This window comes from Eretmochelys imbricata, chromosome 6 (assembly GCF_965152235.1).
Source record: "Eretmochelys imbricata isolate rEreImb1 chromosome 6, rEreImb1.hap1, whole genome shotgun sequence".
In the NCBI taxonomy this organism is placed as follows: domain Eukaryota; kingdom Metazoa; phylum Chordata; order Testudines; family Cheloniidae; genus Eretmochelys; species Eretmochelys imbricata.
The window spans coordinates 69,725,579-69,749,732 of NC_135577.1; the positions used below are offsets into that span (position 1 = coordinate 69,725,579).

At 42.0% G+C, this 24,154-nt stretch overlaps 1 protein-coding gene across 1 annotated transcript in view; it reads left to right on the plus strand.

The window, feature by feature from the left end:
- Positions 1-4,885: 4,885 nt before the first annotated feature.
- The window catches only part of LOC144266762 (cytosolic phospholipase A2 zeta-like), a 42,348-nt gene continuing 23,079 nt past the window's right edge, over positions 4,886-24,154 (plus strand). Inside the window, exons 1-6 of the mRNA XM_077820262.1 lie at positions 4,886-4,996; positions 8,858-8,930; positions 13,999-14,135; positions 15,982-16,110; positions 20,492-20,532; positions 23,243-23,285. Coding sequence (XP_077676388.1) covers positions 4,886-4,996; positions 8,858-8,930; positions 13,999-14,135; positions 15,982-16,110; positions 20,492-20,532; positions 23,243-23,285 — 534 coding nt within the window. The remainder of the gene's footprint in view (positions 4,997-8,857; positions 8,931-13,998; positions 14,136-15,981; positions 16,111-20,491; positions 20,533-23,242; positions 23,286-24,154) is intronic.

Consider the following 24,154-nt stretch of genomic DNA (forward strand, 5'->3'; position numbering starts at 1 on the left):
GGTAAGCCAATAGATGAATTACAATCAATATCCACACTTCCTGTGTAATATCTATTCTTATACTATGATATAAAAGGGCAGAACAGATTTTGCCATAAATATATATTATCTAAAATAAGAGAGAAGCAAGAGATAATTCATCTTTTTTGTAGTTTATTCGCTTCTATGGGAATATTTAGTATGAGTAAGGGTTACAGGATAGGGTTCTGTTAATTTAAAGATGAAACAATGTCTAAGAGTAAAAATGTCATAAGTTGAAACAAAGTGGGAAACTCTACTATCTGTGGAAGTTGCATAAATTTTAAACCTCACAGACCGATTCAATGGCTTTGCCTGCTGTTGCAGGAGCCTATTGCTGAAAGCAGGTGTCAGCTATAGGATTCTATAGGGCAGGGAGAGTCGATAGGTGGATCATGGGCCAAATCGGGACAGGCAGATGCTTTTGAATGGATCATGAAAACTTTTTATTTACATATTGATTAATAATTTATTTTATTGTATTATAATTGTTTTTATTATTTGGTCTGGAGTCTGGACCTTGACTATACCTTGACCAAGAAATTTGGACCTTGACAAAAATAATTAACTACCCCTACTATAGGGCGTTGTGTGGCATTTCAATAATACAACACAATTACCCTTCTTACATTCTTATGTCTTTCTAATTTATATATTTGTTTTCAGTATTAGGTCTGATCATGCACAATCTCTGATGCAGTGGTTGTGCAGGATTGGCCTTTTTATAGGAATCACCACTCTTGGACTTATTTTGGCTGTTGCATAGTAATATATTGAGTAGAGCCCTTTTTAGACAACTATGTTGGGAGGGGTGATTGAATGTTTATCTAGCAAAGCAGTTTCACACCAGTTTCTCCTCCTCTCACTCAAGTATTTCACCTCCACCAAATATCTTATCTGGTCCCACCCACCCAAGAATTCCAATGTTCCAGGCATGCCAGCATTCCTTGAAACACAATCGCTCCAGTGATAACTTGTTGCAATGTTACGCAAATCTTTTCATGTCTAATTGCGTAATTGGATCAAAATAAATTATGATTTGGCAGGATTTGTTCCTTTCATTTGTTCCTTACAAACATCTAGAAGATAAGGTGATAAGTAACAGCATGGATTTATCAAGAACAAGTAGCGTCAGACCAACCCTGTAGCTTTCTTTGACAGCATAACAAGCCTTGTGGATAGGGGGGAAGTGGTAGACGTGGTATATCTTGACTTTAGTAAAGCTACTATAAAGCGGGTGCAAAACTGGTTGGAAAACTGTTCCCAGAAAGTCGTTATCAGTGGTTCAGTCAATGATTTAGATAATGGCATAGAGAGTGCACTTATAAAGTTTGCAGACGATACCAAGCTGGGAGGGGTTGCAAGTGCTTTGGAGGTTAGGATTAAAATTCAAAATGATCTGGGCAAACTGGAGAAATGGTCTGAAGTAAATAGGATGCAGTACAATGAGGACAAATGCGAAGTATTCCAATTAAGAAGGAACAATCAGTTGCACACATACAAAATGGGAAATGACTGCCTAGGAAGGAGTACTGCGGAAAGGGATCTGGGGGTCATAGTGGACTACAAGCTAAATATGAATCAACAGTGTAACACTTTTGCTAAAAAAGCGAACATCATTCTAGGATGTATTAGCAGGAGTGTTGTAAGCAAGACATGAGAAGTAATTCTTCTGCTCTAGTCCGCGCTGATTAGACCTCAGTTGGAGTATTGTGTCCAGTTCTGGGCGCCACGTTGCAGGAAAGATGTGGACAAATTGGAGAAAGTCCAGAGAAGAGCAACAAAAATGAGTAAAGGTCTAGAAAACATGACCTATGAGGGAATATTGAAAAAAATTGGGTTTGTTTCATCTGGAAAAGAGAAGACTGAGAGGGAACATAACCATTTTCAAGTACATAAAAGGTTGTTACAAGGAGGAGGGAGAAGAATTGTTGTTCTTAACCTCTGAGGATAAGGCAAGACACAATGGCCTTAAATTGCGGCAAGGGAGGTTTATGTTGGACATTTGGAAAAACTTCCTAACTGTGAAGGTGGTTAAGCACTGGAATAAATTGCCTAGGGAGGTTGTGGAATCTCCATCATTAGAGATTTTTAAGAGCAGGTTAGACAAACACCTGTCAGGGATGGTCTAGATAATATATAGCCTGTGTCTACACTGCCACTTTCAGCGTTAAAACTTTTGTCTTTCAGGGGTGTGAAAAAACACCCCCCTGAGCGACAAAGTTTTAGCGATAAAGCATGTCTACACTGCCCATGTCACAGCACTGCTGTGGCTGTGCTGTAATGTGGATAGTGTAGACATACCCTTAGTCCTGCCATGAGTGCAGGTGACTGGACTAGATGACCTTTCAAGGTCCCTTCCAGTCCTATGATTCAAAGCCATGGTGCTAATTGCTCAAGCTTCCATTATCTTTTAGGCACTTTCAGATGTGTGTGGCTCAGTTTGCCCTATTATTTTACTAGGGAATTAAGTTAGATTCAGGACAAATAGCCAGGTGGCTTGAAGTTTGGCATTACAATGTCTGAGATTCTCCAGTTATCTCTACCTTTTCTAAATTAATTGCCAGTTATTCAGGAAATTCATTAACAAATACCCGTAAAGCCCTGGGATAAAATCTGAAACTATTGATTGTTTTTTCCAAAGTATTCTAGTACCTATTTTTAAAAATTTTTTTACAGGGTCAAATCCAGTGTTTATTGAAGTCAATGGCAATGGGTGTTGGATTGGGTCCATACTAAGAAGGGACCAAATTGTGCTTGCATTGCCCACCAAAGTAATCTCATGAAGTCAGAGTTTTACTTACATGAGAAAAGTGAGCAGGATTTGGCCCAAGGTCTCAATCCCATTCTAATTGTCCAAACCCCTCTCTTGAGTTTTATTTGCAGTACATTTGGTTGTTTTTTTTTTTAAATCCCAAACTTCAGTGTCTCAGCTATTAACAACTGTCATTTTAAACTAAAACAACAAGGAGTCCGGTGGCACCTTAAAGACTAACAGATTTATTTGAGCATAAGCTTTCGTGGGTAAAAACCCCACTTCTTCAGAGTTTATTTCGCATGTGATTCTGGCAAGCAATACAACCAATGAAGTTTTTGGCCTTCGCCTACAGATTTAACCAACTTGGATTAAAAAACCAAAGGGCTGTGAAGCTGGTGAATGAACTTCTTCAAGAACTAAGATTTACAGATTAGTTTTGTATTGTTGTCCAGATCAACCCAGTGACTAGACCAGCTGATCAATCTTTTCTACGGTAAAGTGTGAAAGGGAACTCAGTTTTTTTAATTTATATTTCCCTTTCCCCATATATGAAAATAAAGTGCTTCATTTAACAGCTCTTCCCATACCCCTAACTCCATTTATTGCAGAGGATGCCACCAGCAACTTCCCATTGGTTGGGCAGCCCACTCTCATGTAGCCAGAAATTGACAATACCTTTTAAACATGCAGCATGTTAGAAGACACGCTGGCAAAGGGGAGGAGTGATTGCTTGAGTGGAAACAACCTGATCATTGACTAGCAAGGTGCTCACAAATAGGGGCCAACGACAGAAAGGGGAATTGTGCAAATTTCCTCCTTGCTGTTTTGTTTTTGTTTGTTGAATCAAAACATGCCACAGACATCAGCAACTGCAGGAGCAAAGGGCAATTTTTTTGCTCAGACCCATGCTCTGATCTGATCAAGTTATGCTTGTATAAGGTGTATGCTGCTATGCTATCTAGGCACGATTACTTCCTTACGCTGCAGTTCTGAGTGGAATGGTGCCTTCAGGACTGAGGCCACAGTCAGAGTAACTCAGATATAAAATTGACTGTATTAAGAACTAATAAAAGGCTCTAGATTACTGCAGGGCAAAAAGCTTCCAGTATATTCAGATTTCCTTAACTCTTCATCCAACACCTAATTTCCAGGTGTGTAACTGCTGGAAACGGGGACAGATGGCATTGGGTGGGATGCAGCGGGGGACAGTCAGTCACCTGGGGAGCAGTGGGGCAGGGTAAGGGCACTTGTGGGAGAGGTTAGCATCAATGGAGGAGGAGGTACAGATGTGTAGTGTCTATTGGCTTAGTTTAAGTTAGACAGTACTAGGTACTTGGAGGTTTGGGGGCTGGGAGGAGGAGAAGCTGGCGGCAGATCTGGTGAGCAGCTGGGCTCTAGGCACCTGGATGCATCTGAAGAAGTGGGGTTTTTACCCACGAAATAAATCTGTTAGTCTTTAAGGTGCCACCGGACTCCTTGTTGTTTTTTTTGGATACAGACTAACACGGCTACCCCCTGATACTTTTAACTAATTTCCTCTGCTTCCTCCCTCATTATTCCCCCCCCATAATAGACGTAAATATCTTCCTTATCCTCTTAATTCTTTGGATTCTTAACTTTGATTGTTATCTAGTCTTTCTTTTTTGCCTGCCATCAGAGGATCTCAATGCACTTTGCAGACACTAATGAACTGTGACACAGGGATTTCTCTGTATTTCAACAGACCGGGAAATTCAAGCCCAGAGAAGTTGCAACTTGCCCAGAGTCACAGAACAAGTTTGTGTCAGAGTCTGGAAGAAAACATAGTGCTTCTTGTCAGACCCTCTTTCCGCTCCCTTGATCTAATTTATTTATCACCCTTATGTTTTACTGCTAGTGTTTGGAAAAACCTGCCAGCGAGGCTGTAAACTGGATTGTTATGCAACTCCAAGCCACACACCCCCCCCCTCCGCCCCAGTGGTTGCTTCTCCCTGTTGGAGCAGAGCTCTGTGTGTAACTTAGGACAAAGCTACAGCAGTTCAGAGGAGTGAGGAGAAGCAGCCGGTCAAATTCCAGTGACTTGGTGTTTTCACTCCTGTTTCTTTACCTCAGGGTTTGGGAAGGTCTCCCATGTTCCGTGCTGTGCTGCTTAGCAGGGTGTCACCCCGAATGTTCCCACTTCTGGCTGCTGTGCTATTCCAGAGGAAAGAGAGGAAGGATACCGGGCTCTATCACCGGCGGGTAATGTAAACTTTTGCCCTTCCTTTGTACTAAGTGTCATCACCCACATGAGAGAGAAGCGACTAAAAGTTATGACACATGCATAAAAGCAGCCCTAAAACAGGGTGAACACAGCCTTTGTCATGTGTAGGAGAAGCTACCTAAAGCAGAGTTTGGATAGCAAAGGTGGTGATAGCGACTGGGCTTAGCTGCTCATTCCTAGACTCTGGGCTTCATAGGTCGGAGTCTGTTTGGCAATGTATGGTGAAATTTTAAAAAGTGCTCTCTGTGGCCTTAAGTCAGCTCCCATTGAAATCAGGGGTGGTGAAACTCCCATTGACTTCAGTGGGAGCAAAGTTAAGGAAATGTTTTTGCAGATTTCATCCATAGTCTATTTTGACTATAAAGAAGCAGAGCAATTCTGTGCATTTTCCTTTTAGTCGCTCCCCAGGCTAACGGGAATTTACACTCTGAATCCTACCAAGTATGGCAAGGATTAGCCCAGAGTAAGCCCCTGTCTAAACTACCAATACAACTATGTCTGGTAACTTGGTAATTAGTTATTCCTTACCTTGCAAGAGTTCCAATATGTAGTGCAGAGTGGCTGTTAACCTTGTTCTACAGCCAGGCTAAAGCTGCTGTTAAGATAGACTCTGGACTACATATTCGAATCATACTTGCTTTGTAACCAAGGTAGGGGGTAGCCCACTTTTAACCAGGTTCCTTCATGTGGTTATATTTGTATTGTAGGTGAGGCTTTATGGGGGAGGCAAAGGTTACAGAAAAAAATCATGAGAAGTTTGCTGTGTGCCTGTCATTGTTGGTTCTTGTTTGATTTATGTAAAACTGTGGCTTTGTTCATTTTAAATTGTTTTTTAATTTGTTATATTTAATACAGGGTTTGGAAGAGCAAAGTCAGGCAAGAGGGCAGAATTGTTACTGAACACCAGTGCTTTGCAGTCTAACCAGGGATTCATCAGGAGTGTGAAGCTGTCATTTTTGGAGACTTGCTAGTTTGAAATTTTAGCCAGTACCTGCCACATTAACTATTTACAAGTGAAATGTTGCTGTTGAGAATTAGAGGTGCACAGATGCTGTCCCTTTGGTTTATTCAGATTCAAACCCACTTAGTTTCACTTAGAGGTTTCAGGCTCATCCAAACTCAGATAGCAAACCTGGCAATTTTCTGTGCTTGTTATGCTTATCAATTCACTCAGCCCAGAAGAATTCCATCCTGGGCAATGTGAGGTCCCCTACACAAAAGGTCCACTTATTCAGGGAAGTAAATTTCACCTAGGGTGCAATATGCTACCTCTGGAGAAAGGGCACCTGGGCCATAAACTCAACTCCAAGAGCTGTCTCACACTTGAATCTGTTTCACAAACATTGATTACTCATATAGAACAGCTGCTCTGCTAGGAATCAGCTACTCTTCTGGCCCTGCCTGCCTTGCCCCTGGGACTCAGGTAGTGCGAACTTGGTGATGTCACATTTAATTTCTGAGTTTACTGTGCATGCTTATCTTGTAATGTAATATGACGCCACCGTGCCTCTTATGAAATAAAACTGCATTAGACTAAGAAAGGTGCCAGTTTACTTAAAAACATGGGACTTGGAACAGACCTAGCTCTCATAGTTGGCAGAGATCTTTGCTATGCTCCTGAGTCTTTAATTTATGTTGTGGAAGTTCCTCTGTTTGGGGAATGTTGATTCAGCTGAGTGGCTGTTGACAAACCTCTTTTCTCAGAGGCTCTTGGAGAGGATCATTATCATTGGGATTGCAACACATGGGTGTACACTGACATCCTTCAGAGTGAAGTGAGGGAGTGGGATGTGTGCTGATGTTGTGTGATCTCCCAGATGCCAATATTATAGAACCTTGTGTGTCATGTCAGGAGAGTTCAGTCACACATGATGGCAGACATTTTTGCAACCACATCCTTACTGTATTTAACATCCTACAGGGCAGTAGCAATTTTCCACCAGGGAGTAAGGGAAAATAACCTTACATGCAGCCCTGTATCTCCTTCCTGAAACTTGTAGACCAAGTATTGGGAAGGTAGAGAGGCGGGTGGCTTAGGTAGAGAGGTTAGTTTAGGGATATTGAAAGAAGAAAAACCTATTAAGAAAAGAGTCAAAAACAAAATGTGTTTAACCTGGGGAGGAGGGAACGGGGGGGGGGGGGGGAGGAGAAGATCTAATTATGGCTCTGATGTATATTACACTCAAAAAACATTACAAGAATGTTGAGGTTACAAAGACAAACGCTCAAAACTTAGGAAATGTCACTACTAAGGTTCGCAAAAAGAAAAGGAGTACTTGTGGCACCTTAGAGACTAACCAATTTATTTGAGCATGAGCTTTCGTGAGCTACAGCTCACTTCATCGGATGCATACTGTGGAAACTGCAGAAGACATTATATACACAGAGACCATGAAACAATACCTCCTCCCACCCCACTCTCCTGCTGGTAATAGCTTATCTAAAGTGATCATCAAGTTGGGCCATTTCCAGCACAAATCCAGGTTTTCTCACCCTCCGCCGCCCCCCCCCCACACAAACTCACTCACCTGCTGGTAATAGCCCATCCAAAGTGACCACTCTCTTTAAATTTTAAAGAGAGTGGTCACTTTGGATGGGCTATTACCAGCAGGTGCGTGAGTTTGTGTGTGTGGGGGAAAGAGAGTGGTCACTTTGGATGGGCTATTACCAGCAGGTGAGTGAGTTTGTGTGGGGGGGGGGCGGAGGGTGAGAGAACCTGGAAATGGCCCAACTTGATGATCACTTTAGATAAGCTATTACCAGCAGGAGAGTGGGGTGGGAGGAGGTATTGTTTCATGGTCCCTGTGTATATAATGTCTTCTGCAGTTTCCACAGTATGCATCCGATGAAGTGAGCTGTAGCTCACGAAAGCTCATGCTCAAATAAATTGGTTAGTCTCTAAGGTGCCACAAGTCCTCCTTTTCTTTTTGCGAATACAGACTAACACGGCTGTTACTCTGAAACCACTACTAAGGTTGTCTATGGAACCTTAGTTTGCTCCCCTTGTGTGCATGCATTGCAATAGTCTTTAATTACATGATCACTTAATATATTGGACCCCTGCCTCATTCAGTGCACAGAATATTTTGTTTTATCTTCATAGTTCAGTGTTTGCCCCATTCAAACCCTGCTTTGAAGACAGAATTATTAATTTCCTGATAGGCTTTTCTGTGGTGCTCATCACTATAGTATCTGAGTGCTTCACAAACAACTTATTTTTACAACACTGTTGTGAGGTAAGCTGGGGGAGGAATCTTATCCTTAGTACCCATCTGTAAAATGGGGATATGTCTCGACTACAAAAAAGAAAAAAAGACCCATGGCAGTGAGTCTCAGAACCCAGGCCAACTGACTTGTGCTCGATATAGCAATGTAGCTCAAGTGTTCTGTACAAATGAATGGGACACACTAAGCTAGGAGGAAGGATTTAAAAATTAAGTTAATATCTAATTTATAGCTCAGCAGTAATAGGGTTAATTAAGCTATTTGAAACTGAGCTGTAACAACAGTGAGCCCTAAAGAGTTTTTTTCTTCTATGACTGTCAGTTTGACTATCTAAAAAAAGATCACTTTTACCTGTGGTGAGATGGGAATTCATTTAATTCTCAGCCTCCCTTCACTGTGGTACTCTGCCTCTGTCCTTCGCCCACCTTCTTCAGAGATACCACCCTATGTCTTCACTTTCTCAATTTCAGATAGTTCTTATATTTCAAAACTAAGATTTACTTATAGTGGACTCTGTGCGGGTTGTTCCACTTCATTCCCTTATCTTGATATTTGCATGTTTTTGGAAGGTGTGCTGAAGCTGACATTAACAGAGAACCCGCTTGTCTTTACAGCGTGAGAAGCATCCTTATTACAACCTCACAGTAAAAGTCCTCAGAGCCAGAAACATCAAGGGTACAGATCTATGTAAGTACTTGACCAATGTTGTGCAGACTCATGTTTTACACAATGCACAACTGTAACATAGCCAGGATTTCCTCTGGTTGATGTAACACTGCATCCCCACAGCTTGCTTGTTTTTTCTAAAATATCTGCTCTAGGAATTGCTTGGGGGAAGTTCTCTGGCCTGTGTTACACAGGAGATCAGACTAGATGATGATGGTCCCTTCTGACCTTGGAATCTATGAATCAGTCATTTTCAGTATATATTGTGACAGGGTCGGGCCAGATGGCTACAGGAGAGTAATAGAAGGCAGATATATTAGCCCCAGTTAAGTAGGTCCCTTTTCCCTGGGTAAGGTAACAGGGAGGGTTCCAGAAAAATCAGGAACCTTCTGGAGACAATTAAGACAGACAGGCTGATTAGAACACCTGCACCCACTCAAGAAGCTGCTAGAATCAATTAAGGCAGGCTAATCAGGGCACCTGGGTTTTAAAAAGGAGCTCACTTCAGTTTGTGGTGTGCGTGTAAGGAGCTGGGAGCAAGAGGCGCTAGGAGCTGAGAGTGAGAATGCATAATGTTGGAGGACGGAAGAATAAAACCATTATCAGACACCAGGAGGAAGGTCTTATGGTGAGGATAAAGCAGGTATTGGGAGGAGCCATGGGGAAGTAGCCCAGGGAGTTGTAGCTGTCGCACAGCTGTTCCAGGAGGCACTCTAGACAGCTGCATTCCACAGGGCCCTGGGCTGGAACCTGGAGTAGAGGGCGGGCCCGGGTTCCCCCCAAACCTCCCAATTCCTGGTCAGACACAAGAAGAGTTGACCTGGACTGTGGGTTCATGAAGACGGCCAAACTAAGGGCTGCTGTGAAGCTCCAAGGTGAGCAAATCCTCCAATAAGCGCAAGACCCACCAAGAGGAGAAACTTTGTTACAACTGGTTTTAGAAGTGGGATCTGGTGTGCACAGCGCGGCGGAAGAAGGAGGGTGTTTGGAGAAAGAAGGGGGAAAAAAAAAAGGGAGAGGGTTTATTTATTTATTTTTTTTCTCCACAATGGAGGAAGTAGTGTGGGCACTAATACAAGCCACAGCTGCCTAGCAGGAGGCTACCTCTGTCCAGGCAGCCGCCCAACAGGAGGCAGTGCGGCTGCATCAAGAGACTAATCACCTGCTGATGGACCAGGCTATGTTGCAGGAACTGGTAAACCCGGTAAAGGTCCTTACAGAGCTGAACCGCGGCCATGATGGGACGCAGATCATACGGGCCAGCAATTGGCCGCAGAAAATGATGCGGGCGGATGATGTAGAGGCATACCGCCTGGCCTTTGAGAGGACAGCCCTGCAGGAGGCTTGGCCCTGAGAACAGTGGTTTGGCATCCTCGCACCATTCCTGTGTGGGGAGGCCCAGAAGGCCTACTATGATTTGCCTGAAAAGGCTGCGGCAGACTACCCCCAGCTGAAAGCAGAGATCCTGGCCAGATCTGGGGTAATAACTGCAGTGCAGGCCCAGTGATAACATGAGTGGAGGTACCAGGAAAACAAAACCCTGCGCTCCTATTTATATGACCTCATCCATCTTGCACGAAATTGAGATGGTACTGAAGGAACAAAATATGGACACCGTGTAGAATCAAGCACTTGGGTTTATTACGAACAGCGCTGGCGGGGTGTCACCTTGCTTATTAGGCTCAGAGACGCTGCCAAACAATTGATTACAATGGATTATATGGATTTTTCCATGGGTGGAGGGAAATGGCTGGGTAGGCAGTCCCAAATCCCTGGATAGGTCTAGCAGCAAGACAAGATAAGCACAGTAGTCAATAGTCAAAGATTATATAATGTCTCCACCCATGGTTTCAGGTTAACACATGACACAATTAGTACATAGGTGTTTTCCTTTAAACAATGTATAGTGTGTTAGTATAAAAAATATATGTTGAATTCTGATTTGGGGTCCATAGGAATGAAGTAGCTCCTCTGATTGTCCAACAGGTACATACTAGGGGTTAAAGCAAAGAGACACATGAAAAGTACAGGGCAATAAAGATTGCTTTTTAGTTGTTCATTTGTGTTTCTAAGGCAGGCACTGGCAATGGCTTGGAGGACGGGTGTACATCTGTGAGAGGGAGGATATATCTCATACTGACATGTTTGAACCTCTTCCATAAACTCAAGGCTGGTATGTAGGAAGGCACCTTTTCTACAGAAGGAACAGGGCCCCTTTCATTCCTTAGATCTGTTTGCAGCTTTGAGATAAAGCCCCCAATTATAATTTCCACCTGGCTTCTTGCTGACCAAGCTTATTTTAGCAAAAAGCAAGGTTGTCCTTTATTTGTTCTGCTTCTTAGCTAATATTGTTCACTATTTGCTAGGCCTCTGTCATCTTGACCAAACTCTGGACTTTGGGCCTCTAAAAAGAGCTGACACGGTCTATATATCAGGTTGTAACATAAACAGCATATGGATTTTAGCCCTTCAGTACTGCCCAGATACTTGAACTGATCCACATTTTTCAACTGTGTCCCTTGGATGAATATGGCTGGCACAAGGGCATCGGAATGAGGTGCTGATTGGAACAAGATCTCTGTCTTCCTGAGACTGATGGTGAGGCCAAAGAGCTGGGATGCTTCAGAAAAATCTATCAATGTTGACCTGATGTCTGAGCCATCAAGGCGCAGTCTTCTGCAAAAAGTGCCTTGACGAGAAGCATCTCCAGTGTCTTGGTCTTAGCAGTAAGATCAAAGAGGGATGAATATCCCCCAATCCAAGTCCTTTGTTGCATGGTTGAGAACACAAGCAAAGAACAAGTTGAACAGCTCTGGAGCAAATACGCAGCCTTGCTTCACCCCATTCGAGATTTCATATGCTTCGGGAAAGTCACCACTGGTGAGTACTTGCACTGTCACGTGGTCATGGAACAGACATGATTTGTATGAACCTTCTTGGGCAGCCCAGTTTATGTAGAATAGCCCATAGACCCTCTGTGTTGACCGTATCAAAAACTTTGGTCACATCAATTGAAAACTGCATACAGTTACAAACTGCAAGGTCCATATTCTGCTCTAAACATTTTTCCTGGACCTGCCTTACAACAAAGATCATGTCCATAGTGCTACAACCTGGTCTAAAACCACACTGTGCTTCTGGCAGATTCTCCTCAGATATATTTGCAATGAGTCTGTTCATTAGAATGCGAGCTAGTATTTTGCCTGCTGTACAGAGGAGAGCAATGGCTCCGTAATTTCCGCAGTCAGCTTTGATGCCTTTGTTTTTCAACAGTGATATGATAATAGCATCTTTGAAGTCTTGTGGCATTTCTTCTTCCTTCCAAATGCTACTCAGGATGTCATGAAGCTCCTCAATAGCCTTTGAGCCTGCTCCTTTATACAATTCTGCTGGGATACTATCCTTTCCAGATACTTTGCCAGAGTTCAGTTGTTTGATGGCTTTTATAACTTCCTCAACTGGTGGAGGGAGATGGAGATCCTCTTTGATGGGTTTCTCAGGTAAATGGTCAAGGACACGTCAATCGACTGTGGATGGTCTGTTGAGTAGACTACTGAAGTGTTCAGCCCATCTCTATATGATTCCCTTTTTGTCTTTGACAAGTCCTTATTATGATTGTTGAAATGGATTGAATCAGCCATCCAAAATGATTTAACTTCACTGGGGAAGGGATGGAGCCTGGCTGGAGGACTAGAACTGTTCCCTTTTGGGGATGGGAAAAGGGGAAGTCCCACGTCCCTAACCAGTCTCTATGGAAACATGAAGCTATCTGGGAGTGCCTTGCTGTGGAGGAAAAAGCACAGGATGAAGGCAGATGGCAGTTGTGTAGATTTGGTGAGGCAGTTTAATATAATTTGTATTTCATTGAAGCTCCATTGTTCGACTTTGTACCTTGCCTAGTTGCACAGACCTGAAAGTGAAACCATTACAGTGAACCAAGGACATTAACAAAAAGCATTTCAGATGAAAGCCATGTTTCCTGGGCAAGCTGCAGGGTTTAATAGGCCAAGATATGACTCATGTAAAACAGGCCCAAACAGAATTTTACTGCAGACTGAATCATGTGGGAATTTAAAGAAAATTTATTGCCTGAACAAGTTTCTTTCTATGCTGCATTCTGCATCCTGTTTTCAGGGATACCTGGAAAAATCTATAGGTCCTCATGGCTTCATCTATGTTAAGAGGACATTTAAAACCGTTGTGAGGATATCTAATCTAGATTATGATCCACTGAGTTCTATCACATGAGCTTTCCAGCTCTTAGTAGTGTGTGTCTCTGCCAGAATTCACAAACCTATGAAATCCTGATTGTGAATGGGAATAGGACTAGATCACATGCTTGGATCTAAGTGTCAGAATTTCCTGTGATGTAGGTACTTTATGGAAGAGATTTCCGAATGTTTTGATGGTTTCTCTGGAAGAGATTTCCTGACGTTTCCCAGTTAAAAGAAACACACAGGGCCTAACTTGTTTGGAATATCCTCTTAACTCAGCACTGGTTTGTCTTTATGCAATCTTTATGGTCTGTGTTTGGGAGAACAGAAAACCAGTGCATGTTACACAGCCTGAGTGTTGCACTTTACCTTAGTACTCTAGAATTAGATTGATTCTAGTGCCTGTATTGTGATACTCCTGTTGCACTCAAAAACATGGTTTGATTTTTGGCATTAGGTGTCTAGGGCATGGATCCCGCTGCACATGAAAGCAAGGTGTTCTGATCATGGTATAAGCTAATATAACTTAAAGAATGGCACAGTGAGATCTTTTCCTCCACTGTCCAAATAACAGTAAAATAATTTCAGAAGAAGAAACCTCTTTGGAGCACTAGCCCTTTTCCCAACAGTGTCCCTTTGAAGGTGGTGTTTAACACTGGGACCTACCTGAAAAATGAACTATTTATGTGAAAAGAAATTTCAATTTGCTGCTGTTGAAAATATTTGTGTCTTAATGAGGGTACTCTCCCAGCCGGTCCAGATGTTTTTTTCTGATTAATTCTGCACAATCCTGTGACGTGATAGAATATAGAAAGCAATGACACATACCTGATTAGAATATTTCTGATACCATTCTTCTGTCCTTTTCATTCCAGTGTCCAAGGCAGACTGCTATGTGCAATTGCGTCTACCAACTGCATCTCCAATCACTTATCGAACTCAGGTTGTTGACAACTCCAGTAATCCAGAGTGGAATGAAACCTTCCAGTACAGAATCCACAATGCTGTCAAGGTGAGGGGGAGCCTTTTGATATGGAGCAGATCAGATTATCTGGTGCTCCTTGGGTGGCAGGATCTTGAATTTAAAAAACCCAAAGGATCTTTATTACAAAAAAAAAGTCATTTCACGTAAGATGTCTCACACGAGCCATTAGATGCAGGTGCCCTTTGCTCGCAACACTCAAACATGTTCCCCAAGTCCCTGCATAGCCACCAAAAGAGCTGATTCATAACTGCACACTCTTGAAAATCACAGCTAAGGAGAGAGAAGGATTTTTTTTCTCTAGTACTGTCTGATGCATCTGGGGGAAAGAGAGCATTATGAATATTCTATTTGTATTTTTGCAGTGTCTAGGAGCCCCGGTCATGGACCAGAACCCCATTGTGCTAGGCACTGTACAACCACAGAATAAAAAGAGTTTCTTCCCCAAAGAGCTTACAATCAAAACATAAAGTGAGGGGCAATAGATGGATACAGACAGACCAGGGAGTATAAGGAAACCATGAGACAATATTGGTCACCACCATAGACAGTGATCAAGCAATCTGATACTGGCCCCATAAAGTTTCAGGAAATTCCTTGATAATGCAGGTAAACTTTCCTGGGTTATTTATTCTCCCAGCCTGGGGCTATTGTCTTCTCATGGTTGTATTTGCCCTAATGTCTGTCATTAGGGTAATATCACTGTGTGGGCAAGATTGCTGGGATCAACTAAATTCAAATAAGTTTGTGATATACAAGTTGACTGTGAGTTTGTTTTACTAGCTGCAATAATTCCAATATTACAGAAATACAGAATTAAAAGTCATGAGCGGAGGGAGAGTAAATTTGTCAACTATTGCTAAAGCTTGACTGTAGTGTAACATGAATGATGAAAATGTCTCAAATTCTGTCTGTGTCAGTGCTCTACGTTGACACTAGTGATAGATAAATAAGGATATTCTTTTTTAAAAGATGATGGCATCTCTTAAAAAAACAAAAAAAACCCCCAAAACCCTCTCTGCAGAAATTAGTTAAGATTCCCAGCTGGACCAGGCCTGTGTCATGGTGGTTTGTGGCTGCTGGGAGCGTGAGTTGGGCTGATAAATGACTCTGACAAGTTGGCAGAAAGTTACAAACAGGTAGGAGTTAGATTACTAAAATAAAAGCGATAAAATAACAAAGATCTTTATATTCCCTCTAATTCATGAGGACGCTTAAGTTCTGGCTGCTACTGCTAAGGCTAACCTGGAGCATTTCTGTAGTTTAGCAGTCTCCTTGAAGCATAATGCTACTGCACAGGCCATTTATAGGCAACTGTACTTTGTGTCTTCCAATTACCCACTAGTGCACCTTTCTGTTAATCCCAGCTGGGCTTGCCTCTGCCCAGTAGCAGTGATGATCAGGAAGTTATTTGCTTCTGAATCACCCTGAAAGAGAGGAAACTGCTGTCCTTTCTTCAGGCAAACCAGGGCTGAGTTAAGAGGAAATTCCGAACAAGTTGGGTCCTGTGTATTCCTTTTAACTGGAAAACATTAGGAAATCTCTTCCAGAGAAACTATCCAAAGTATGAGCTAATCAGGCCACATCCTCCATCTTTGGAACAGGGCAAATGCTACAAATGGGGAAAGATAAAATTGTTGCAGAAGGACTCTTAATTTTTCAGGCTTCTAAAAGGGTGTATTATAAACAGTAGAGAGTAAAACAAATAGCAATACTAAGTAATTTATATCACGTTCATCCATCAACTTGCTTTTGTTAACATGAATATGGCTCTTTGTTTATCAGCCATGTACAAAGAGAGAGGGTACCAAGTGTGTCTATCTTCCCCCGCCTCCAACCCATCCCTTGAGTGCTGTTTTGTTCTGTTTTGTTTTAGAACATTCTGGAGTTGACTCTCTTCGACGAAGATGTTCTGATAAATGATGAACTTACTTCCATTGTCTTTGATGTGGGGGGTATAAAGCCAGGCCAGCCTTTAAAGCGCACTTTCAAGTTAAACCCAGAGGTTGGTACCATTCACCCTGTGCCCAAGTACCTTTACAAATCTGTTCAATACAGCCACACAGAGGCTCACACTGAGAGAAACCTCTCCGCATTGCAGAAGTTGTGGAGTGCTTTTGATAATGCTCTTACAGTTATAGGGGTTTTGGTTTCTCTTGGCAGCCATTTTGGTGACAGTTGACATTATTTGGAACACTGATATTAGATGCTTCCCAGTACGTTTTAAACAAAGGGACCACTTCTCTTTTGCGCACTTCCCCTTGCTTTTCTGGCTGGTATCCTGAATGTTTTATCACTGGCCATGCACACTTCGTTCTTTGGGCTTTACAGTCTCTCCGGTCAAGCAACTGTAGAGGGGGACACAGTCGCATATGTTTGAGAAGGTCTGATATTTATTCACTAAGCACCAGTAGTACACATCCACAATACTTACTCTTCTCTCTTCCACCAATTGACTAAAACGCGTCCTGTGGAATCCAGTGTAACCAGGAGTTCAGATTCTAGAGCAGGTTGCGGACGAGTTATCCCACATCTGTGTGGACTTCTGTATAGATAGAAATAGGGACCTATTGGTCCAAAACCACAAGTCAATACTACTTAAGATAAAAGGGGAGACTCTCTTGTGTGTAGAAGGATCCGTATCCTCTGTGGGCCAAGACAAGCAGTACAGCATGTAGGCACTATCTATTATGTTACAAGAGCTGCTATCATCTTGGCTCAGAACTGCCATTTTATAAAAAAGTATCTTTTTCTTAATTTCCTAGGCAAAGATGCCTTCTGATTGACCCAGCGTATTGAAGCAATTATAAAATATTGGAGAAAATCTAGTTTACAGGCAAAGACAGCCACCCTACATTTTCAAAAGTCATTAGTGATTTTGGGGTTTCTCAGTTTTTTTGGGTGCCCAACTAGAGACCCTAGGGGCCTCTGTATTTCAAAGAGTGCTGAGCACCCACCTTCTGAAAACTAGGTCCCTTTAAAGTGTCTCAAATTGGATTCCCAAAAATGTATTCACCCAAAATCACTAGTCACTGATGAAAATGTAGGCTAGCATATCTAAACTGATATTATTAGTTTGCAAGGATCAAATATTCTTTGCTGCAAAGGGTACCTCTCAATTTTAATAAGTTCAAAACTTAAGAATAACCACCATCCCCATGTTAAAATCCTGAACTACTACATTCAGTCAAATTCGCAGACTTTGCATGTGCTGGAGATGTAAGCACTCTTCTACTACTATTGGTCCAGTTGCTTTAGTTCCAATCTTACTGTTTTGCAACAAGATATCCCATCCATGGTCATTACCTCAGCCAAATTATGCCCAATAGGCTTGGGTGAAGACAAACCAATTTCAGCCTTCTTTAAGAAATGTGTGCTAACTTCTTTAGTGCTATTCAAATGGATCCTACTTAGAAGCTGGAGTGGCTGAGTTCAGAAGCAAACTTACCTGTGTACGCTATTGGTGAGGAGTAATGATCCCTCATCTAGGCAACCTAGATGTGTAGTAGTCTATGCTCTGTCTACATAAAGCTCAGATCACACAATCCTGGAGAGCCTTTTGTTACACCTCTACCCCTCCTTTCCCAGAGCCTGATTAGTGTGGTCTTGGCCTCTAATTGTGATCCTGAAAAACTGATTAGTGGATCTGGAACTGAAAATTAGTGCCCTAGGGAGAAGTGTCCAATACAGTTGAGTTAGGATCTACATGTATTTCCTGATTAGTTATGTTGTTTTTAATCTGTTACTGAATGCTTGCTGGGCTCTGTGAATGGGAGATGGGCCAAAGTCTGCTGAAGGCTGTTAAAGACAGCAATGAGCTCTGAGTGCAAATTGCTGAAGAAATGAAACTAAACATAGGTAGCCGATATGTAGCTATAACCAGTCATGCTGCAATATGGGTATTGGGGTTCAAAAGGGCTTCATTGAATAAAGTAGGGACAGATTTGAGAGCAAAGTTCACTTTGTTCCCCTGTAACCTGTGTATGTATATAGTACTTAGCAGGTTCAAGTTCAAAGCACTATTCAGCACTAAATATTAGCAAGGTGCTTGTGTAGACAAACTATTAGTTTGCAGCAAGCCGTAGTGTAAAACTACCTTGGACTAGCCTATGGTGCACCAACTGTCCACGTGCATACTACCTACTACCTGTACGCTATAAGTTCCCTAGTGCACTTTCACCTACTCCAAATTCACAGGGGGACTTTTAGCACGTAATAGCAGGGTCCACAAAGACAATTAGTGCAAGGTAGATTTACACCCCAGCTTGCCACGCACTAACTGTTCATCTATACGAGTCTTAAATAATCCTAATGTCCCACCTGTGAGATGAGTTAGTAAGTAATATCCCTATTTGCCATATCGGGAAATAAGCACAGCAAGGCTAAGGCAAACATTTTCAAAAATTGCTTCTGATTCTAGGTTTTTCTATTCTGGGGTGCCCAGCTTGAGACATGTAAGGCCTGATTTTCAGAAGTGCTGAGCACCCAGACACAGTTGAGGGAGTGTGGGTGCTCATCACCTCTGAAAGTCAGACTCTGGATGTCAAGCTGAGTGCCTAGATATTGAGGTAACTAAAATTAGCAGCTACTTTTGAAAATATTGATCTAAGTGACATACCCATGGACACAACAATCAAGATTAGGATTCAGGAGTTCCCAACTCCTAGTCCTGTGATCAGTTGGTGAGACAATGTCACCTCTCCTAAACCATTTAAAAAAAACAAAATCCTTGAACAGTCCCACTGCTTTGACTACAGTTTCACTCTCACCCTCTCTGATTTAAATGAGGTTGAGGCTTAGTAAGCTTATTTGAAAATGTGTGCTGTTATGACTGTAGATTAATTTTTATAATGAGTTAAATTATAAATGTTGTTTTTTTTAAAATGCCACTTTTGGTAGAGTGTCCTAGTTGAAGTCTGCAGAACTGCTATAGTCAAAGATCAGTATATTGAAAATTAAAGCCTTGATGTTGGTAACGCTTAAGCAGTTATGGAGCATTATTTGTATAAATTGACTTCAATGGGACTAGTCATGCTTTTGGGGATGGTGTGGTGGGTAAGTTTGCTTTGGCACTCAATCTTTCCAGCTCCTAAGTAGATTTGTTTGAATAGCATTAAAGTTCACTTTACTTCTTTCATAGTGGAAAATAGCACAGCATAACAGTTTCAATCCAATAATGCTGTAGAAAGTTATTTTCTGATACTAACCTCCTGCCTCTAATGAAGAGAAGTGGAGACCTTTATTTTTCAAGAAATCTCAGTAACAACATTGCATTAATATTTTTTTTTGGCATGCAAATTTGGTTATACTTGGAAAAGTGGCTGTAAAAAATCACTGAGGGGCTCTGTATATTCTTTGAACTATTTCCAGATTTATTAAGTTTACAAAACAAAACCTGACTTTTCTAATTGTCATTGCTGCAAATTGCCTTTACAATCTAAAAATCGCAATACATTTTCTGCCTCTTGCATCATCACCCATTATACACGGAGATGGTCACATGCCACGCAATTATAAAGATGGGGTTTGTTTGCAAAAATAAGTATTTAGAATTTTTGAGCACCTGAACCTGTGTTTGGCTCTGAGTTTTGGTTTCAGCTACTTTGTAGTGAGAAAGTAATAAAACTTCTAAGTTTGATCTTGCTTGGTAATTCTGTTGATCCATAATAGAATAGTGCATGCTTTTTTGATGGCTGTTATCTTGGCTTGATGCACAGAGGATTGAACTGGGAACTTCCAGAGCTAAAAGCATAAACTCCTACAGTTTGACCTAAATCTTTCTAATTGGGGGCCTAACAGTCTCTCATCCTCTGCAGATTGAATAGAGAGTGGGAACTGTAACACACTCACTCACTAGTCTGTTACACTCTCTCATAGCTGTGTTAGCTGAAAATGCTTATGTACAACAAATAAAAATTGCCTGCCAGAGAAGTAAGCAGACATGACTCTGCCCAAAGGGTGCAGATTAGTTGAGTCATATGCCATTTTTTATTGGTGTTTTGAAATGCTGTTGTAGCCATCCCAGGATACTAGAGAGAGACGGTGGATGAGGTAATATCTTTGAGTGGATCAACTTCTGTCAGTGAGAGTCAAGCTTTTGAGCTGAAGAAGAGGTCCGTATAGCTCCAAAACTTGTCTTTCACCTGCAGAAGTTGGTCCAATAAAAGTTATCTCACTTACCTTCTCTTTCATTTTTTCTTGCTCACATTTCTGAATATAATTACACTTTAAAAAAAGCAAACAATCTCTCGAGTATATAACCTAATATGAATATTGCCTTATAGGCAAAGCTTCTGGGTGAACCTGGACCTGCTTCATATTCTTTCTAATGGTCAGAGATTATCTGGTTCTGTGTCTGATTTTTTTATTTTTTATTTTTTTTAAAGGCTCAGGAGGAGCTGGATATAGAGTTCTACTTAGAAAAATGGTGAGTCTGATCTTCTAAATACACTGCTCAATGTAAATGTGCATTGTTAATATACTGTTTTAGAATATAGTGATGGTCTCCCACCTCTTACAATTCTTTGCATTATTTCTGAGCTTAGGTATAAATGCCTTCAAGGCTATGGCATCCTCAGCCTTAGGGCACCGGCACAGTGCTCTGGAATATCACTTTGCTGGAATCTTGTTGCTGCGGCGTCGCAATAAGGGAAATCACAGTATTGGAGTCTATCTGCCATTGCTGTGGTGAAGCTCGTGTTGATGAAGTCTTAGCTTGCAATGGAAGGTTACTGCAATAATTCCTAAAAGAAAAGGAGTACTTGTGGCACCTTAGAGACTAACCAATTTATTTGAGCATGAGCTTTCGTGAGCTACAGCTCACTTCATCGGATGCATACCGTGGAAACTGCAGCAGACTTTATATATACACAGAGAATATGAAACAATACCTCCTCCCACCCCACTGTCCTGCTGGTAATAGCTTATCTAAAGTGATCATCAGGTTAGGCCATTTCCAGCACAAATCCAGGTTTTCTCACCCTCCACCCCCCCACACAAATTCACTCTCCTGCTGGTGATAGCCCATCCAAAGTGACAACTCTTTACACAATGTGCATGATAATCAAGTTAGGCCATTTCCTGCACAAATCCAGGTTCTCTCACTCCCTCACCCCCCTCCAAAAACCCACCCCCATACACACACAAACTCACTCTCCTGCTGGTAATAGCTCATCCAAACTGACCACTCTCCAAGTTTAAAACCAAGTTAAACCAGAACATCTGGGGGGGTGGGGGGTAGGAAAAAACAAGAGGAAATAGGCTAACTTGCATAATGACTTAGCCACTCCCAGTCTCTATTTAAGCCTAAATTAATAGTATCCAATTTGCAAATGAATTCCAATTCAGCAGTTTCTCGCTGGAGTCTGGATTTGAAGTTTTTTTGTTGTAAGATAGCGACCTTCATGTCTGTGATTGCGTGACCAGAGAGATTGAAGTGTTCTCCGACTGGTTTATGAATGTGATAATTCTTGACATCTGATTTGTGTCCATTTATTCTTTTACGTAGAGACTGTCCAGTTTGACCGATGTACATGGCAGAGGGGCATTGCTGGCACATGATGGCATATATCACATTGGTGGATGTGCAGGTGAACGAGGCTCTGATAGTGTGGCTGATGTTATTAGGCCCTGTGATGGTGTCCCCTGAATAGATATGTGGGCACAATTGGCAACGGGCTTTTTTGCAAGGATAAGTTCCTGGGTTAGTGGTTCTGTTGTGTGGTATGTGGTTGTTGGTGAGTATTTGCTTCAGGTTGCGGGGCTGTCTGTAGGCAAGGACTGGCCTGTCTCCCAAGATTTGTGAGAGTGTTGGGTCATCCTTTAGGATAGGTTGTAGATCCTTAATAATGCGTTGGAGGGGTTTTAGTTGGGGGCTGAAGGTGACGGCTAGTGGCGTTCTGTTATTTTCTTTGTTAGGCCTGTCCTGTAGTAGGTAACTTCTGGGAACTCTTCTGGCTCTATCAATCTGTTTCTTTACTTCTGCAGGTGGGTATTGTAGTTGTAAGAAAGCTTGACAGAGATCTTGTAGGTGTTTGTCTCTGTCTGAGGGGTTGGAGCAAATGCGGTTGTATCGCAGAGCTTGGCTGTAGACGATGGATCGTGTGGTGTGGTCAGGGTGGAAGCTGGAGGCATGCAGGTAGGAATAGCAGTCAGTAGGTTTCTGGTATAGGGTGGTGTTTATGTGACCATTGTTTATTAGCACTGTAGTGTCCAGGAAGTGGATCTCTTGTGTGGACTGGACCAGGCTGAGGTTGGTGGTGGGATGGAAATTGTTGAAATCATGGTGGAATTCCTCAAGGGCTTCTTTTCCATGGGTCCAGATGATGAAGATGTCATCAATACAGCGCAAGTAGAGTAGGGGCGTTAGGGGACTAGAGCTGAGGAAGCGTTGTTCTAAATCAGCCATAAAAATGTTGGCATACTGTGGGGCCATGCGGGTACCCATAGCAGTGCCGCTGATCTGAAGGTATACATTGTCCCCAAATGTGAAATAGTTACGGGTAAGGACAAAGTTCAGCCACCAGGTTAGCCGTGACTTTATCGGGGATAGTGTTCCTGACGGCTTGTAGTCCATCTTTGTGTGGAATGTTGGTGTAGAGGGCTTCTACATCCATAGTGGCCAGGTCTGCTGCAGTTTCCACGGTATGCATCCGATGAAGTGAGCTGTAGCTCACGAAAGCTCATGCTCAAATAAATTGGTTAGTCTCTAAGGTGCCACAAGTACTCCTTTTCTTTTTGCGAATACAGACTAACACGGCTGTTACTCTGAAACCTGCAATAATTCCTGTAATACAATTAACAGTACACCTGCCTATCCAGAATACCTTTTTAAAATTTGGTCTCCTTCCATTTGAGACCAGCCTCCCTTCTGGAAACTGAGGCGGGAATCAGTGTGTGCGCGTGACAGCTGCACAAAGCCAGGAAGCAGTTTCTCCTTTAATAGTAAAATTTTTTCCATTGCCCTATGAAGGAAATGTTTACTGAGCTGTCATTCTCAGTGTCCGATTACAGATCATAAGCACACAGGGTGCCTCCAAGCACTCAGTATAGAAAGGGAGGTGTGAGGGGCATCAAAATGAGGGACCAATGGCAAATTAAAATCAAAACTAATTCATATTTACCCTTTACCTTCACAGCTCAGATGTCCCTACTGAGATCCTCACCAATGGTGTCCTTGTGGTGAGTGAGTGGGGATAATGGTTATGCATTAGAGAATTGTTACTTAATGCAGCTTTCAGTGGTTAAACAGGGGATGAGCATTTCAAAATTAGAGGGTTCTCAAAATCTATGCACCTCGTTTCCTCTATTTCACGTGTCCCTTCTTGCATTTGCTTTTATAAAAATATTAACCTGGATTTCTGGAAATTAGGCTACTGTCCTGTGATGGGGGGTTATTCTTTCCAGTAGGGCAGATGGCTTTATAGCCAAGAAAGGACGCTGTTTTAAAACCATGCCTTTGGAGCGTTGGTGATATTTTGCTGACCCCTCTATCTTCCAGTATTTGACACTTACCTGCTCCCCCCTTTCCTGTACTCCTTTGAACTTTTGTAATAAGCAAGTTCAGCATACATTTTTGTCCAGTCATTTCTTATTAGTAATAGTAAATAGGATAAATCACTGGAGCGTTGGCTGCTGAATCTGAACTTTGAAGCCACAGGGCCTGATCTCAGGCAATCTCTCTAAGTCTCCAGAGAAAATGGTAGTATGAAAATGGTATCTTTATATAGTGAAGAATCCCAATCACACATGAAGGATGGAGGGAAGGACTGGCTAGCTAAGAAAATTAACAGGATAGGAGGATATGGAGTGGAGCTGATCCAAAAAGCTTAGGCTGAAGCATTTTCTATTGGAGAATGAAGTGCCATTGAAATTGAATGCGGTGTGAAATCATGCTGGTTTCACTGAAATTTCATCTTGAAGAAAAATTGGGTGTCAAGGTGTGGGGGGGAAGAAATATTTTGATCAATCAGAAATGAAATATTTTTAAGAATTTTCTTTCATGGAGAATTGTGAAATTTTTGGGTTTTGTTCTGATTTAGAATGAAGCC